The sequence below is a fragment of the Physeter macrocephalus genome, chromosome 19, assembly GCF_002837175.3.
Source record: "Physeter macrocephalus isolate SW-GA chromosome 19, ASM283717v5, whole genome shotgun sequence".
In the NCBI taxonomy this organism is placed as follows: Eukaryota; Metazoa; Chordata; class Mammalia; order Artiodactyla; family Physeteridae; genus Physeter; species Physeter macrocephalus.
This window is the reverse complement of record NC_041232.1, coordinates 26,113,445-26,132,408: the sequence shown is the minus strand read 5'-3', so window position 1 is coordinate 26,132,408 and position 18,964 is coordinate 26,113,445. Positions and strand designations below refer to the sequence as shown.

Below are 18,964 nucleotides of genomic sequence, written 5' to 3'. Positions count from 1 at the left end.
AAACCTCTGCTATGTCAGACTATCTTATTTCTGCCACAGTTGCCGGTTGTTTTTCTTTCTTTTTCTGGTTTTTGGCTGCATTGGGTCTTTGTTGCTGCATGCGGGCTTTCGCTAGTTGTGGTGAGCGGGGGGCTACTCTTTGTTGCAGTGCGCGGGCTTCTCATTGCAGTGGCTTCTCTTGTTGCTGAGCACAGGCTCTAGGCACGTGGGCTTCAGTAGTTGTGGCACACGGGCTCAGCAGTTGTGGCGTGCGGGCTCTAGAGCACAGGCTCAGTAGTTGTGGCACACGGGCTTAGTTGCTCCCCGGCATGTGGGATCTTCCCGGACCAGGGCTCAAACCCATGTCCCCTGCAGTGGCAGATGGATTCTTAACCTCTGCGCCACCAGGGAAGTCCCTGCTGGCTGTTTTTCAAATGAAGCTCTACCTTTACTAGCTACATGATTTGGGGCAAATTACTTAAAATTTCCAAACTCTAGTGCCCTTAACTGTAGGGGAATAATATTATGCTCCTCATAGGGCTATAGACAGAAATAACCTAATGCATTAGGGGGCTTCGCAGATTGGCTATCTCATATCAAGCTGTCTGTGATGAAGATGTGTTACAAAAATAAAAACCACCACACATTCGTTATTAGCGTTCGCTTGGAGCTGCAGATTTTGTTTCCCAGAAATCCTTGGTTTTCCGATTTTTTTAAAACAACTTTATTGAAGTTAAAGGTTACACACAACAACCTGGATCCAGCTAAAGTGTCCAGTTCAATGAGTTTAACAAATGAAGACAGTCATGGAACCACTACCACAACCAAGACACAGGTCACTCCCAGTGGTCCCCTTATGGTCCTGTTTGCAGTCAATTGCTCTCCCACCTGGGCCACAGGTGACCCCCGACCTCTCACCTTTATCTATTATGCTTTCTAGAATTTTATACATGGGAGTCATATAGTATGTACTCCTCTGTGTCTGAATTCTCAGAATGCTTTTAAGATTTAACCATTTAGCCTTGCAGGGCTAGACTACAAGGTGTTTATCTACTCACATGCTGTGAATTATTATACATGACATCTGTTGAGTTTACTGTATTTGTGTTTGTTCTGGTTTTAGGCGATCACAATGCTTAACACTCAGGCACACATTTTTGCATGGACCTATTTTCACTTCTCTTGGTTATTTACCTAGGAACGGAATTGATGGGTCACGTGGTAACTGTATGTTTAGCCTTTTGAAGACATGCCAAACTGTTCTCCAAAGTGGCTGTACTATTCTATAATCCCACCAGCAACGTGTGAGGGTTCTAATCTCTCCAATCCTCAATAACTAGCCTTATCTTTTTTATCTTAGTCATGCTACTAGATGTGAAGTCCTATCTCCTCCTGGTTTTGACTTGCATTTCCCTAATGACTGATGCTGTCGAGCATTTTTACAAGGGTTTACTGGCCATCTATACACATTCTTTTGTGAAGCATCTGGCAAAGCATTTTGCACATTTTTTTGTTCACCCTCTTACTGTATAATTTATGAGTTAGTTATGAGCATCCTTTGTATTCTAGATATAAGCCCTTGTCAGATATACATATTGTTAATATACCAGTCTATGGATTGCCTTTTCATGTTCTTTTCAAAAGAGCAGAAGTTTTAAAATTTTTATTAAGTCCAATTTATCATTTTTCTTTTATGATTCATGCGTTTTGTTCTATCTTTGCTTAGCCCAGGGTCATAAACATTTTCTCCTGTTTTCTTCCAGATATTGAAAAATTCTAGCTTTTGCATTTAGGTTTGCAGTGCATTTTGAGCTATTTCTGGATGTGATGTGAGATCAGGGGAGGGTTTTTTCCATACAAATATCCAGTTGTCACACCACCCTTCATTTAAAAGAATGTCTTTTCCACATTGAGTTACTTTGGCTCTCATGTCAAAATTTAATTGACAGTATATGTGTAGGTCAATTTCTGAACTCTCTATCCTGTTTTATTGATCTATATCCACCCCATGCCAGCATTTTATTAGTACAGTTCTATAGTAAACTTTGAAATTAGGTATTGTAGGCCCTACAACCTTATCCTTTTAAAAAAATTTCTTCGGTTATCCTAGGTCATTTGAATTTCCATATAACTTCCTGATTAGCTTGTCAGTTTCCACACAAATGCCCCTGAACTTAGTTTGCGGAGAATTGCTCTCCTACTATATTGAGTTTGTCCATCCTTGACCATGGTGTATTTCTTCACTTATAATATTTATTATTATATATTATAATATTTATTACATGCTCTCTATTATGTGTTCTTGAATTTCTTTCAGCAATGTTTTATGCTTTCACTGTACAGATCTTGCTCAATTCATTAAACATATCTAAGTATTTCATATTTTTGTATCATTGTGAGATTGTACTTCTGATTTCATTTACAAATTGTTCACTGCTTGTACATATCAATTTTTGTATATTGATCTTGTATCCTGCAACCTTGCCCAATTCCCTTATTAAAGTTCCAGTAGCTTATTTGTAGACAAGAACTTTTGAAGAGAAAATATTCCATCACTGAAAAGATTGTCTTCCTGATCCTAAAAGTAATATATAGTCTCTGAAGAGACTTTGAAAAGTACAAAAAAAAAAAAAAAAAAAGCAAACACCAATTCTCCCAATATGTAAGTTAATTGCTATTAATCTTTTGACAAATCTCCTTAGAGTTTTGAGCAAGATTCATTTCCGTTTTTTGAAATTCATTTATTTTTACATATCTGAGCTTACTTGGTATTGACAATTCTTTATCATGCTTTTTTTGTACATCACAAGGACATTTTTCATGTTACCAAGCTTTCTGTTTGTGTAACCTTAATGTCTATAAATAAAAATTTTTCTATTATACATTTTTAATATTGCAAATTTCGCAGTATTATAAGTACTGTTTCAGTGATCATCCACAGACATACATTCCTTAGGGTGTTAATAGTAGTAATATTATTAATAGCTAAGACATACAGTACTTCCTATGTGCCAGGCACTGTTTCAAGTACTTAACACAGTATCTCACTTAATCCACACAACTATCCTCAGACATAGGTACCAGCAGTACCTCCACTACACAGTTCAGGAAAACTGAGCCATAGGTTATTGGAAATTCTAAGAAGCCCAGCTACGGGGTTCGTCTTTTATGCCCACAGAGAAACACTGCTTGTAATGAAAACCACTTCTGGTAGGAATACGTTACATACGTGAATGGTGTATAATCACTGAGGAGTTACTCAGCCATAACTGAGGTGCCAGGAGGTTCTCAAAACGTGAGGCCTTCATCCCAACTGTGCCAGAAGAGTGAGCTGTGGCCTCTTGCTCCTGCAGTTCTCAGGTCTCTCGAGTCTAACAAGCATTTCTAGATTAGTCCTGGGAGAGACAGCAAGGTCGCCGTCCTGTTATTCTCAACAATCTTTATATCATTCAACAATCAGTGAGCATCTAACATATACACATTGTTTGCTGGAAAGTAGCAAATAATGGTCAGTCCCTACACACACAAGATCCATTTACAGAATGAAACAGAGAATTAAAACAGATTCTCTTTCTAAATCTTTTTTGGGTCATGGACTTAACAGAGAATCTGAAGATTGGGTGCCTCTCTCTTAAAGGGAAAACCTCTGTACAAAGAGAATGCTTTTGCATGCAATATTAAAAGCTGTTTACTGACCCTCAGAAATGCATCCATATACCCACTATGATATACCCATATACCCACAGTGATTTCCTTGGCTGGTAAGTTCTGATGCAGGTAAAAGGGAAGACATGTGTGACTGGAAGGGAAGCAAGAACTCCATCAGTTCTTACTGGCAATCAAGCAGTTTAAAATGAATGACAGACACTAGGGTGGGGCAATAATGTAATGTTAACAATCACACCTAATGTAATAAAGCACTTCATACACATGAGGCATGTTCTAAGCTCTTTATATGTTTACTTGTTTGCTCCTCACCACGATCCCATGAGGTAAGTAATGTTATCCCTAATTTGCAGAGGAGGACATCTGTAAGTTAGGCACAGAGCAGCTAGGCAGCACGCCCAAGTTCACCCAGCAAGGGAAGGACAGAGGTGGGAGTTCAACTTGGGGAGCCCACCTCAGACGTATAATCTTAACAACTGTTTTCTTCATAAAGATACAAGCAGTGCTGTGTCTATTTTAGGAGCATACTTGCTCCAAGTATTGCCCGGGTACCTGCTCCCACTCAAATGGAGCCTCTCCCTGGCATGTTCAGGTACCCAATGCTCCTTTAGGTCCCAACATCCAGAGGATCATTGTGTTTAACCTCCCAAGAGTCTTTAGCAGCCTGTCCCAAGGAGCACAACTCTATGACCTCAAACAACTTAGAATTAATGGGAAAGTTTGCTAGCAGGAGGTTCTCAAGCTTCCTTGATGGTAGAATAGGAGAAACTTGATATCCTTTTTTAATATTTAAAAGCGTCTTCAAATTATTACAGTGACACCTACTAGACTATAAAACTCACTCATAATTCCCTTATCTAACAAGTCAATTCTGTTCATTTATCCATAGATACGTTTTCAATTGTTACCCACATGCAAATATATTTAAACTGGGTACTAATAGTAGTAAATGTGTTCTTCCTTCTCTGCCTCACATGATAAGATTTTCCCTGCTGCTAGCCAAAATGTGGTTTATATCAGACACATAAAACAGGCTAAACACTACAAAGTGTCCCAGGAGAGAGGGACAATCAAGTAAAAAATGGCATCTTAATTCACTGGAATATCATTTTCCATTGTTTGTTACAATAACTATACCCATTTTTTATTCCCCTCAGCAGCAACTCTCATTTATTTGCCTTTTTGAGGTAGCACTCTCATTTATTTTTTTGAAGGAAACAAAGTTGGATCATCTATCAATAACTCACTTACTTAATGGTTCCTTCTCAGATTTTATCATTTAATGCTGGGTGAAGAATGCGCCCAGGCCAACTACTTTTGCGGGAATTTGGGAAAAGAAGACAATCTTATATAGTAAAGTGAAATTTGTGTGTTTTTCCCCCTCCAGGACCAATTCTCTAGTGCACGAAAGGGTAGTAACAAGACTGAAAGCAGCTCCTCTCCAGAAGGAGTTCTCCAACGCTAAATAAAGTTATTGCTCTTTGTGAAGAATTCCATATTTATTACATTAATATGCATTTTCTCTAATATGATTTGTCTGGTATCTAATAAGGTTAGGGTTATTAACAAGTGCTGTCCCACACTGATTACATGTTAGGAACTGCTCTCCGGTGTGAGCTATTTGATATACTATATGTGGAGAGTTCTGGGTGAAGATGATCCCACACTGATTACATTTATAGGTCTCTTCTCCAACATGAACCCTCTGGTGCTTAATAAGGTCATTCTTCCGAATGAAGGCTTTCCCACACTGACAGCATTCATATGGTTTCTCTCCAGTATGAATTCTCTGGTGCACAATGAGGGCAGAACTCTGGCTGAAGGATTTTCCACAGTCATGGCATGCATATGGTTTCTCCCCAGTATGGGTTCTCTGATGTGAGAAAAGGTGAGAGCTTCGACTAAAGCATTTTCCGCAATCTTTGCACTCAAAGGGTTTCAGCCCAGTGTGAGTTCTATGATGGACGACAAGGTGAGACCTCTGGCTGTAAGACTTCCCGCAGTCACTGCATTCGTAGGGCCGCACCCTAACGTGGGTTCTCTGGTGCAGAATGAGATGTGTGCTCTGTCTGAAAGACTTCCCACATTCGGCACACTCATAAGGTTTCTCTCCAGTATGAGTTCTCTGGTGCCGAATAAGCCTGGAGCTGTGAACAAAAGACTTTCCACATTGATTACATGTGTACAGTTTGTCTCCTGTGTGAGTCCTCTGATGGGTAACAAGGTGAGAGAACCAGCTGAAGGACTTCCCACATTCTTTACATTCATAGGGTTCCTCACCAGTATGAGTCTTCTGATGTCCAATGAGGTGAGAACTCCGGCTGAAAGATTTTCCACATTCTTTACATTCATAGGGTTTTTCTCCAGTATGAATAAGCCGGTGCCTGGTAAGATTAGAGCGCCAGCTGAAAAATTTTCCACATTCCTTACATTCATAGGGTTTCTCTCTATGCGTACCCTTTGATACACCAAGGGATGTACCATGAGTAAGAGAGTTGTTATCAGGGCATCTGTACGATTTATCTCCCGCTTGAGTTCTTGCAAATTGAAGAAGGTGAATGTTTTGACAGAAGGTTTGACCAGAGTCATTACTGTTGCTTGCATAACTTTCCTGAGGACCACTGAAAACCAAATTATGTTTTAAACTTTTAGGATGTGAGTCATGTTTACGGAAATACTCTCGCAGTACTAGCTGAGCAGGAAGAAGACAGTTTCCCCCGTATTTCCCATTTTCACAGACTCTCTCCTGATGAAGTGCTTTCTTTTGGGTGAATGCCACTTGCCTCAGATGTCTCTCCTGGCTGTCCTGGGGCCTGTCCAACTGACCTTCACGTGTCCAGACTTCTTCCAATGACAAAAACCAGAGATCACTCTTTGCCATACTTTTCATTTTAACATCACAGGAGTGTTTATCTTTAGAAATGCTCTTACTGGAAGCTGATGATTTAACTTCAACTGCAGTCTCCAAATCTGAAAGAAATGGAAAAGCTTTGCATAACTAAAAAAAGTATTAAGGTCAGAATGGTAGGATGTATGTAGAAAAAAGTATGTAAGTCATGCAGAGTTGCTTTTAAGTATGGTTTTGTAACCTTGACAGAGAGTGAGAAAGGGAAGGAAGGCCCATTAACAGGAAATGGGCCGGGCTATAATATGTACATAAAAGGAGCAAAGAGGGTAAGAGAAGCCACAGGACTGGCTACGACACATGGGATCAGGATATTCAGTGCTGGGGTGGCAATTAAGGAAACCCAGAAAGCGCTGCACTGCCACGATCTAACCTATTAATGATACAAGAACCTGATGTGTCTCCTTGCTGCCAGGACCTTCCCCGACATGAATTCTTCACATTCCTAAACCATGAAAGCAGCCATGTGGCAGGAAATGGCTTCTATCTATGTCACCAAAGCAGTACAGAATGATTACATGTGACTGACAGAGCAAACCTCTCAGAAAGGCCGTGGGGTCGGCTGGCAGGGCGACTGCACAGAAGGGACCCAGATACAGGTTCTAACCTACGCTTTGCTACTACTAGTGGTGAATTTAGACAAGTTGCTAAACTTTTCAAAAATCATATTGCTTCTCTGTCATCTAAGGACCTATAAGGTTATCCTAAGTATCGTATAAGGTGGGAGCTCATCACCAAAGCAGTACAGTTTGTAATGCTCACTGTTATCATCATCCCCGTCTTCTACTTTGATTCCTTTGTTCTGAGACACCAAGACTTAATTAAAACTGACAGGACTAACGCAGGACACTAACTCAGAACCTGAACCCTAACTCACATTCTCCTGGACTTTTCGCCCTTCTGTTTATATGCGTGCATATTACTGCACATTATTTTCTCTGGTTCAGAACCTGCGTTTGTTTCTCAATGCCTTTCAGCTAAAATGTTTGGTTCTGAAATCTAGAAAAAAATCCACTATTTACCCAATACCACCTCTTCCTACATAAGTGGGGCAATACTCTACTCTTACTTGGTGTATGGGGTGAACTGTGCTCCCCAAAGAAGATATGCTGAAGTCTTAACCCCCAATATCACAGGTTATGACCTTATTTGGAAATAGGATCATTACAGATGTAATTAGTTAAGATGCAGTAGTTGGGGCTTCCCTGGTGGCGCAGTGATTGGGAGCCCGCCTGCTGATGCAGGGGACGCGGGTTCGTGCCCCGGTCCGGGAGGATCCCACGTGCCGCGGAGCGGCTGGGCCCGTGGGCCGTGGCCGCTGGGCCTGCGCGTCCGGAGCCTGTGCTCCGCAACGGGAGAGGCCACGACAGTGAGAGGCCCGCGTACCGAAAAAAAAAAAAAAAAAGATGCAGTAGTACTGGTGTAGGAGGGCCCTAATCCAGTCTGACTGGTATCCTTACAAGAAGAGGAGAGAAGATACAGAGGCAGACACACAGGGGAGGCGGCCATGTGAAGATGGAGGCTGGGTGAGGTGATGTGTCTACAAGCCAAGGGGCACCTGGGGTACCAGAGCTGCAAGAGGCAGGAAGGACCCTCCCCTGGAGCCTCAGAGGGCACACGGCCTGCCCACACAGTTCTAGAGACTTCTGACCTCTAGAATTGTGAGACAATAAATGTGTTGATTTAAGCCATCCAGTTTGTGGAACTTTGTTTTGGCTGCCACAGGAAACAATGCCTGGTAAACAATCCCTGTGCCAGGCTCCTAACTGCCTCCTTTGTACAACCCAAACCCCTTTCCCAGTCCTCATGTTCATTCCCAGCTCTGTTAGTTGCTAGTTTCTCCCCCACCCTGATTTCTTTTTTTAAAAATTGTGATTAAAACAATACATATAACATAAAATGCACCATCTTAACCATTTTTAAGGGCACAATTCAAGTATTAAGTATATTCACATTGCTGTACAGCCATCACCACCATCCATTTTTATCTTGTAAAACTGAAACTCCAAACCTATTAAACAATAAGGACCCAATCTCCCCTCAACCCAGCTCCCAGCAATCACCATTATACTTTGTGTCTTTATAATTTTGGCTACTTCAAGTACCTTACATACGTGGAATCATACACTATTTGTCCTTCTGAGACTGGCTTATTTCACCCAGCATAATGTCCTCAAAGTTCATCTACGTTGTAGCAAGCTGCAGTATTTCCTTCCTTTTTAAGGATAAATAATACTCCATTACATATACACACACCTCTACCTTGATGAATTTTGACAGGACATATACCATCTTTTCCCTCTCCTCCACCCAGTGCATCAGAATCCCATGGAGAAGTGTTTCAAACTACTAATGCCAACTGGAAAATTCTAGAATGAACATGTGTGATGAGGGGTAGGGCTGGGTATGGAAAGACAAGTCTGGAGAAAGCGACAGAAAACACAGATGCGTTAAAGTCCTAAAAATCTTCCATGTGTTCTGTAACGTGGAAGATAACTCAGGTGCGTTATCTTCAAAATCTGCAGCATCCATTAATCAATTCATCATCTGAGTTTTTAAAGCCATCACCCGTTATACTTTTCATTTTGATAATGAAGTTCCCATAGCTTGTAGATTCCCTTAAATTCCAGTCGATTAAGTACATACATGGAATTTCAGTATTTCTTTTGACAACAAATTTCCCATTAAAAATGTAAACTGCTGGTTATAGTCAGTTATTTTTGGATACTTGTCAACAGACATCCAGGAAAGCCTGCTAAACTGAACACATGAATGGAAAAAATAAGGACAGGAAGAAATAGGGAAATGAAAGGAAACAGAGAACAGTCTTTCCTGCCATGGCCCCAAAGCAGCTGACTGATCAAGTACTTCCCAGTGTCTGAGGGACCTGCCCTGAGACAGGTACTGGCTACAGTCACCTACAAGGCCCAATGTAAAAAAAGTCAAAAACAAAATTTATGACATTTAAAAGGAGAAACAAAGTGGAAGCTCAGATAAAGAAGGAACCTGTACTTAATAAGCCAAAAGGTTTCACAAAAAAGGACTGGAGGCGAAACACAGAGGACGACTGAGACCCTGGCGACTTCATTCACATCACACTCACAGCCTGAGGTGCAGGGAAATGCCTGACATGAGTGGACGTGAGTGCCAGAGGATTACGAGGTGCCTAGACTGCACTGGGCCTGGGAGGCCATGTGTCCCCAGGAGCCCACGTGGGTCACTAGCACATGGAGTTGGCCATCGGCAGCAAGATCCAGACAGCAACTCCCCAGATGGCTGGGCTAAGGAGAAAGACGTCAGAGCACTGAGCTTAGAGACAGGGGTCAGAGACAGCATCACTCAGAGAGAACAGAGCAGGAGGAAGATGAAGCACTGCCTTCATTTCTTAACCCAGAAGGCTGATCGTCTCTACACAGAGAAGCTGGGGAAAGGACTGATGCTAGGAATCCACACAGTGGTCTGCATTTTACAGATATTAAGATTAAAGTGAAAACAAATTAAATAAAGAGCTAGATTATAATGAGAAAACAGGTGTTTTTGAGAGCAGCAATTCTGGAAAGGAAGGAGGGTTAAGTCAACAGGGATTGGTGAGGCCTCTGCTGCAATTTGCTAACTGGCAAAAAACAAACTCAGAGCAGGGGCAGGCGATGGGGTCCCATGGCAGAGCTTACACAGAGCAGCAGATCAAAGGCTGTGGGAAGGGACACAGGACAGGGAAAAGACAGGCAAAGATAACGGAATAATTCTATGAAAGATAAGAGAACGCAGATGCTTGAGTTAGTAGTAATAATCAGGAAAGCAATATGAACAGGGCTGGAACCAAGCACTGAAACAGAAAGATAATTTTAATGAATGCAAATGGAAGTATGACAAGACTGAAGAAAGCAGACTAGCAATGGGGAAACCGAAGCTAAATAAACCCAGTCCTCACCTTCGAAGTGCGGAGAACTAGTGACCACTCTCGCCAGGGACTCCTGCCCCGAACGGGCGGTCTGGTCCTCACCTGAATGGGTCTCTTGGTGAATTCCTCTCTCCACCAGCCACGGCTCCTCCCCCTTCTCCAACTGCAGGATCACCTCTGGCTTGGGAAGCTGATGCCCTGTTCCCAGTGAAAGATAAAGAACTGGGCGAGGGTTGGGAGTTCTGGGCTGGACACAAAGAAGCATCCCAGTTCACGCCCAACCCCCGGCCCCTTCAATAGTCCTGGGGGGCTCTGAAGAGTAGACAAGGTAGGGCTACAGAGGCGGCAAAATACACATTTCTTAAAATTCAACAAACCAAAACAATTTTTTTTTCATAAAAACAGAAGGAGTACGAAAACCCTGTTCCATGCCCCAAAGAAATTAGGCCCCTGGCCCCAAGCTCACGCTCCAATGTATGCTTCAGGCTCTCCATACCTTTTGATCAAAGAGGAACCCAAAGCCCCCAAACAGAGGTCCATCTCACCCAAGGACATCAGGTTTCTGTAGTTCTCCAGCATCACATCTTTGTACATGAGCTGCTGAGCAGGGTCCAGCAGCTTCCACTCCTCCCTCGTGAAGTTCACAAGTATGTCCTTGAAGGTCACCAGCGTCTACAACACAAAGCAGATTTAAGCCTGATGTATATCTCTGCCCTCCCTTTCCCGAATATTGACAGAAAGAGAGATTAGGCAGATAGCACTTGGGTAGGGAAACAGGATAGAACAGAATTCATTCTAAGAGTGAGTAGTATTTACGTTGAATTCTGGACAAGTCCTAAAAGGAAGTACGTACTGTCTAGAAACCAGTTCCATGTTATGCTTTCAGTTTAGAAACTGTCAGAAACACTTTCATTTAAATCAAGTATGTTGTAAACAGCTAAAGCAAGGAGAATCAGTTAAGCTACACTTATGTGAAATAATTAGAACCTAATACAAGGCAAGAGAAGAAGGGAAAAACGGTCTTGAGTTCAAGTGCAACTTTACGCTTAAGAGACCAACCTAGCCATGCTTTATGACCTAAAGTAAATTTCCAAAACATTTTTCCTAAATATTGGTAGGCATTTAAAAAATGGAGAAGAGATTATATTTTAATAGTAACAAAACAATAGATACAGAAGCAAAGCCTTTATTAGACACATCAAAAGGATCTATAGGGCTTCCCTGGTGGCACAGTGGTTGAGAGTCCGCCTGCCAACGCAGGGGACACGGGTTCGTGGCCCAGTCCAGGAAGATCCCACATGCCATGGAGCGGCTAGGCCCGTGAGCCATGGCCGCTGGGCCTGTGTGTCCGGAGAGGCCACAACAGTGAGAGGCCCGCATACCGCAAAAAAAAAAAAAAAAAAAAAAAAAGGATCTATAGGTGACACACAGAAAAAAACCCATTTGAATAACTGAGCGCTTCTCATCAAAGACTGTGAAGGTAAAACGACAGTGGAATAGCGGGGATTTTTTAATGCTGAAAGAAAAGAACTGTCATGCCAGAATTTCAATTATTAGGTGAAAATATCTTTCAGGAATGATGAAAAATACATTCTCAAAGAAAGTTAAACAAACAGGATTTGTTGCCAGCAGACCTGCTCTAAAAGTATGCTAAAGGTAATTCTTCAGGCAGAAGGGAAATGACACAAGAGAGAAACTTTAAATCTCAGGAATGATGAATGAGAAAGAAAAAGAGTAAATATCTGGGTAAATACAATAGACTACTTTTCTTCTCTTAAATCCTTCAAAATATGTAGGACAGCCAAAAGCAAAGACTATGCTTTCTGGTGGGGTTTTGAATACACGTAGAAGTAAAGTATGAGGGGTCATCTAGGGGCGAAGCTGAGTGAGGCTGAAGGAGGGTCCCCCACCCATCTCTCTGTCCCCAGAGGACCCACCCTCCCCCGGGGCTCTTCCTGTCTTGGTTGCAGTTACCCCTGGATAATTACCTAACTTGCCCCAAGCTCCTCCACAGGCAGTCCCCAGGGAGGAATTAACATACCAGCCCCACACCCAAGACCACCAGGGACCAGAGAATCCCTCAGAAAGGCACCAACATCCCAGTTCTGTCATCATCTTGAAGGGAGAAAGCTTGCTGTGTGCTCAGTCATTCCTCATTGTGGACGAAAGAGCATCTCATCAGTCCTCAATATTTCACACATTTCTGTTCAAGTTGTGTTTCTTTGATATGAAAGGAAATAAAACTACAGCTATAAATAAAGCAAACAAACAGTGCTAGTCTATTGGAGGAAGTGTCTGAGATACGGACCCCTTAAGAACCCTTAACTAAAAACGGATTCTCAGTCGGAAAACAAAAAAGAATGAAGGCAGCCCAACTTACGTGGGACCGGGCAGTTAGCAACTCGGCCTCCATGCCCTCCTCGTTCCTGACGCTTCCTGAGTAACAGGAGATCCCAAGCAGGTGAAGCTGCGGAAAAGGCAGAAACTTGAGGAGAGGTGCTGTGACCTGGGGCTCGTTAATCGTGAGCCTAGATCCCCTCAGACCAACTGCTGTACCTATACATCCACACATCCAGACGACAGCTGACTGTTCCAGAAATACACCTACAGTGCCCGAAATCCCCAGGAGTAGGAAGAAAAGAGCTCTGAAGACTGCCTCTCCCGCACCCTGCAATCTCTAGTTCCATGCTAAATTTCATTTGGAACTGAATGGTTCTAATACTACATCAAATCCTCTTATTTTTTAAAAATCCTTTTTATTACTGAAGTATAGCTGATTTACAATGTTGTGGTAGTTCCAGGTGTACAGCAAAGTGACTCAGTTTGACATATATATATATATGTCTCCTTTTTCAGATTCTTTTCCCTTATAGGTTAAAAGGGAATCATACGATATTTGCCCTTTCGTGTCAGGCTTATTTCACTCAGCATCATGTTTTCAAGGTTCATGCATGTTGTAGCCTATATCAGTAGTTCACTCTAATGGCTGAATAATGCTCCGTTGTATGGACCCACCACATTTTGTTTATCCACTCATCTGCTGACGGGTATACCTAGGAGTGGAATTGCTGGCTCATCCAGTAATTTTATGTTTAGCTTTTTGAGGACCCACCAAACTGTTTTCCATAGTGGCTGCATCATTTTACTTTCACACAAGTAATGTACAAGGGTTCCAACTTCCCCACATGCTTGCCAACACTTGTGCCATCTTTTAAATTATATAGCCATCTTAGGGGTGAAGTGGTATTTCACTGTGCTTTTGATTTGCATTATTTTCATGTGCTTACTGGCCATTTGTATATCTTCTTTGGAGAAATGTATGTTCAAGTCCTTTACCTACTTTTAAATTGGGTCATTTGTCTTTTAGTTGTTGAATTGTAGTTCTTTATCTATTCTGGATAGTAAACCCTTATCAGATAATATAACTTCCAAATATTTTCTCCCATTCTGGAGGTTGTCTTGCCTTTGTTGTTGAAATATACTTTTGCCAAATATAGAATCCTAAGCAGACAGGTATTTTTCCTTTCAGGGCTTCATATAGCTCCACTCCCAATGCTCCAGGAATCAGAAGAGCTTTCCAGCCTGGCCAGCAGTAATGGCCATAACCCCCATGTGAACGCCACAAGCTGTTCCCTGCAGCTTCCTCCCCCGTGTGTGCTTTTGTGTGATCACTCAAGGGCACCCTCTGCACTCTGTGAAGGCTGCTGCCCTGCCCTCCCCAGCCTCAGCTCTGCATTCTGGACTCAGGGTCTGCTCAGCCCCTCTCAGCTTCCCCTTCCTCTGCTGTAACCTGGAAACCCTGCCAAGGCAATAAACCGGGGCAGTCAGAGGGCTAACCTGCTTGGTTTTCCATCTCGCAGGGATAACTGTCCTTTGTGGTCTGATATCGAATGTCTTTAAACGATTGTTTCATGTATTTTGTCTTTTTGTTGTTGTTGCTGTTTGTTTGGGCAAGAGGACAGGTAAGTTCCCTCCCTGTTACTCCATCTTGGACAGAAGTAGAAGTCTGTAAACACTTCACTTTTAACTTATTTTAAATTTAGATTGAATCTTTAATTTCCACCTTTTGAATACTACGTTTGAATATTTTCCATATGTTTATGTTTATGGCTTTTTTGTATTTGCTTTCTTTTACATTGTTTGCCCCCTTTGTCTTCTGGAGATCTGAAGGATTTCCATTTCAATTCTACCCATACTTAATGTACATGAATAAAAGCACTACAGTTTCTGACCCCTCACCAGTGCTAAACTGGTTTTCACCAATGACACCTGTTATAGAGGCACTGCTGGCCTCTCAGTTGTTCTTGAACCTCTTTATTGACTTTGCTAGCCCCTCATCTAGTTTTCCTCTATATATCTTGGTACTTCTTAGTCTTCTCTAATGACTTAAAAAATTATGATTAGATGCAACTAGAGATTATCATACTAAGTGAAGTCAGAAAAAGAAAGACAAATACCATACGATATCACTTACGTGTGGAATCTAAAATATGACACAAATGAACTTAGCTATGAAACAGAAAAAGACCCACAGACATAGAAAACAGACTTGTAGTGGCCGAGGGGGAGGGGAGGATTGGGAGTTTGGGGTTAGCAGATGCAAACTATTATATATAGAATGGACAGACAACAAGGTCCTACTGTATAGGACAGGGAATTATACCCAGTAGCCTATGATAAACCATAATGGAAAAGAATATGAAAAAAGAGAATGTATACACACACACACACACACACACACACAACTGAATCACTTTGCTGTACAGCAGTAACTTTTTTTTTTTCTTTTAGCCACGTCGCATGGCTTGCGGGATCTTAGTTCCCCGACCAGGGATTGAACCCACATCCTCAGCAGTGAAAGCACAGAGTCCTAACCACTGGACAAGCAAGGAATTCCCTGTACAGCAGTAATTAACACAACATTGTAAATCAACTATACATCCATTTTTTTAATTAAAAATACTAATAAAAATTTAAAATTATGATGAGCTTAAATGTAGGTCACCCTTTGTTGCTTCTCCGTCTTTCCCAGTCTCCGTCGTTTCAATGGCCCCCTGGGCACTTCCACGGCACGGAGCACACCTACTCATTTTACCCCATGGTCCATCCCATTGTTGGCTCACGACAGGCTCAGTGTTGGGCTGGAATGAACAGATCACTCTGTCCTCTGCCCCTACATCTTCCCCAACCTCAAGTGCATATCCCCAACTGTGGTTAACAGCATGGCTTCTGCAGCCAGACTGCCTGGGTTCAGATCCCGCTCCACTACTCACAGGTGGCTTCTTAACCTTTCAGTATCTCGGTCTCTTCATCTGTACAGTGGGGACTAAATAGCGCCTACCAGAGGGTTATTATGAGAATTAAATGAGTCCATATTTGTAAAACACAGAAAACAGTGCCTGACACACGGTAAGGATTATCTGCTTGTTAATTAAAAACATATACGACATCTAGGGACAAGTAATGCAAGTATCTTTCTAGACTCTGTCCTCTTAACATCCAATCAGTTACTACAACCTGTAAATCCCCTCCTAGACGTTTCTCTAGCCCACCCCTCCAGATCCCACGGCCTCGGCTCAGGCTTGGCTTCTCCGCCTCCGGTCTTTCTCACTCCGATGAGTGTCCACATCAGCATCATCTCTGTAAAACACATAAGTTGCGCTTCTTGATTAGAATTCTCTGCTGATCTCCCAGTACTCACAGGAAAATGCACCAAGTCCTCAGCATGGATTTAGGGTTCTTTGTGGAGGGCCCTTTTCTCCCTCACTAGCCCTAAATGTCCCATCAAACTACCACCCACCCACCCCACCCCGTCCATGCTGCACCACCTGAACTGCCCAACCTCTTCACACGCCCTAGTCCTAGGCCAGGAAGGCTCTGCCCTTTCGTGCCACTTGGTAAAATCCTACCCATCCTGCAAGATCAAACATCACCCTTTCCTGTGTCATTCCCTAATTTCTCCAGGAAGGTTTAGTGTTCTTTCACCTCTGTGCTCCCACAGTCCCTAGGACAGGAAGCAACATGAACTGAACAAAAGTACAGCCAGAGAGCACAGCTACCTGCCCAAGGTCATGTCTGCTTGGGGAGAGGTCTCTGATGCCAGGCACAGGTCTGTCCTTACTGCTTTTAACCCTTCCCCAGAAACTTGAGTAATTTTAGCTGAACACACCAGCTGTGGGAGATAAGACACAGAAGTGGACATGTGTTCTCTGTGGGGTATCATCAGAGGGGCACAGGCTCATTTCCAGGAGTCAGAATCCAGCCAGCAGGATGGAAAGGTGGGATGAACACGTGTGTTCCTTGTTCACACCTTCTTGATCCAGATGTTAACCAAGGGCTCACGAACCACATGCCAAGTACTATTCCAGGGGCTGAGCCCAGAGCAGCGGCTGTTCAGACAGGCCCCTCCCTCACTGAGCTCAGGTGAGTAAAGGCTGAAATAACCATGGACGTCCAGCCTGCATAAGAAATTACTTGGGTGAAGCAAGAGAATGGTCTTCACACATTTACAGGTCCTGTGGAACAGGGATAATATATATATTTTTAAACATTTTATGTTTTATTTTTTTGGCTACGTTGGGTCTTCGTTGCTGTGCGTGGGCTTTCTCTACTTGTGGCGAGCAGGGGCTACTCTTCGTTGCGGTGCACAGGCTTCTCATTGCGGTGGCTTCTCTTGTTGCGGAGCATGGGCTCTAGGCGTGTGGGCTTCAATAGTTGTGGCTTGTGGGCTCAGTAGTTGTGGCTCGTGGGCTCTAGAGCACAGGCTCAGTAGTGGTGGCTCGTGGGCTCTAGAGCTCAGGCTCAGTAGTTGTGGTGCACGGGCTTAGTTGCTCTGCGGCATGTGGGATATTCCCAGACCAGGGCTCGAACCCGTGTTCCCTGCATTGGCAGGCAGATTCCTAACCACTGCACCACCAGGGAAGTCCACAGGGATATTTATTCTGAGTTGTTGCAGAGGGCAGAATTAGGAGAAATGTGTGGAGTCACAAAGAAGTCAATTACCAGTCAATATAATAAGACACCATTAATCAAACGACACCTGGTAACAGATCAGGTCACGGAAAGAGGCAGGAAATTTCTGGTCACTGATAAACTTTCAACAGGATCTTATTTAAAAGAAAAAAAAAACTATATACAGCCTCCAGTTTACATGGACATCTAAGGTTCATTCCAGTGACTCTCCTGTTTTATGATTGAAAGCAAATAGTCTTATGTCACCCTAATTTCCCTTAATGCCCACTTCTAGAAATTTACTTAAAACTTTATCTAAACTGGCGGTTTATAGCCCTGACTGCACACTGGACTTTCCCCCTATATTAATAAATTATTAATACCTGGGTCCCACGCCACCCTTCCCCACCAAGAGATTCTCATTTAATTTTCTGGGGAGGGAGCACTCCAGGTGGTTCTGACATGCACCATGGTTGAGAGCCACTGATCCAAGCTGTCATGGAGTCTATTTAATTCTCAGTTTCTACCATTTCTTGGGGGTAATCAGGTCCTTCTATCAGACACCAGATTTACAAAGGATCTTCTTATGCAACTGACCAAAACTGACTTCTCTAACATAACAACAGACAATGCCGGGGGAGGGACACCGGGATGAGTCTTCATTTGTATTTAGGGAAACGGCAGGTAAGCTGATAACTTCTGGGATCTTCTGTCATTTGTCTAAATCATTCCTGAACACTTTACTATGATCCCGGCTGTGTCCCAGGCCCAAGGGATAAAACGTGAGTGAAGCGTTTATCCCTGCCCTCAGCAGCTAAGTCGAGCTGAAGAAACCAACCTCCATGGAGCGCAGACAGCCGCCAGCACGAGCTGGGGGTCTCGAGGCTGAGTCCAGGCAGATAAGCGAGGGTGGGGAACCATGAACAAAGGCAGGGCCTTGACAGTGACGTGGGCGGAGAAGCTCAGTGTGGCCGTCAAATGTGGTGCAGGGCAGGGAGCAGCCAGAAACAGGCCAGGTCGAGGTCACAGAGGCCCAAAGTGCCGTCCTCAGAAACACAGACTCTTGCCTACATGCTGTCAGCTGGGCAATGACAACAGATATGTCTGCCTTTGAGGTAGTTGTGTGATGGACTAGAGGGGGATGAAACACCTGCAAAGAAACCAGTTAGGAGGGAAACTGTGATCCAGAAGACAGGAGCACAAAGGAGGGCAGCAAATGGAATCGATTAGATGTGGATGGGAATACAGGTTAAGGGTTCAAGGTGACCCCAGGTTTCTGGGTGACAGAATGGACAATAATGTCTTGGGGTAGGACTGGCTGTGCACATGGTGCATGAGCCAGAGAAGGGAGAGGGAGAAGGACACGTTTAGATGTGAAGGTTACCCAGCTGTATCACCTGCCATACACATTTCTGTTCTACCTGGATCTACTCAAGCTGCACAGCTATATTCTCAAACAGGACAAATTCTTGAGGGGGAGTGGGGGTGGATCTTTAGTCACAGATTTGGGGGTGATGTATTCATCTACTCTGATGCGGGTGAAGGAGACAGATGGGGTCTAA

At 43.2% G+C, this 18,964-nt stretch overlaps 1 protein-coding gene across 2 annotated transcripts in view; it reads right to left on the bottom strand.

Moving 5' to 3' along the window:
- Positions 1-18,964, bottom strand: part of LOC102990852 (zinc finger protein 10) — a 69,512-nt gene that overhangs the window by 45,915 nt on the left and 4,633 nt on the right. Inside the window, exons 2-6 of one of the 2 annotated variants that reach the window (XM_055080301.1) lie at positions 12,832-16,091; positions 10,997-11,123; positions 10,554-10,649; positions 6,429-6,615; positions 2,262-2,264 (exon numbers count right to left, since the gene is read on the bottom strand). In XM_055080301.1, the coding sequence (XP_054936276.1) occupies positions 2,262-2,264; positions 6,429-6,615; positions 10,554-10,649; positions 10,997-11,123; positions 12,832-13,023 (605 nt within the window). In that variant the 5' untranslated portion in view covers positions 13,024-16,091. Of the gene's footprint in view, positions 1-2,261; positions 2,265-2,888; positions 6,616-10,481; positions 10,650-10,996; positions 11,124-12,831; positions 16,092-18,964 lie in introns of those variants that run through there. The other variant, XM_028479967.2, reaches the window with a different exon arrangement.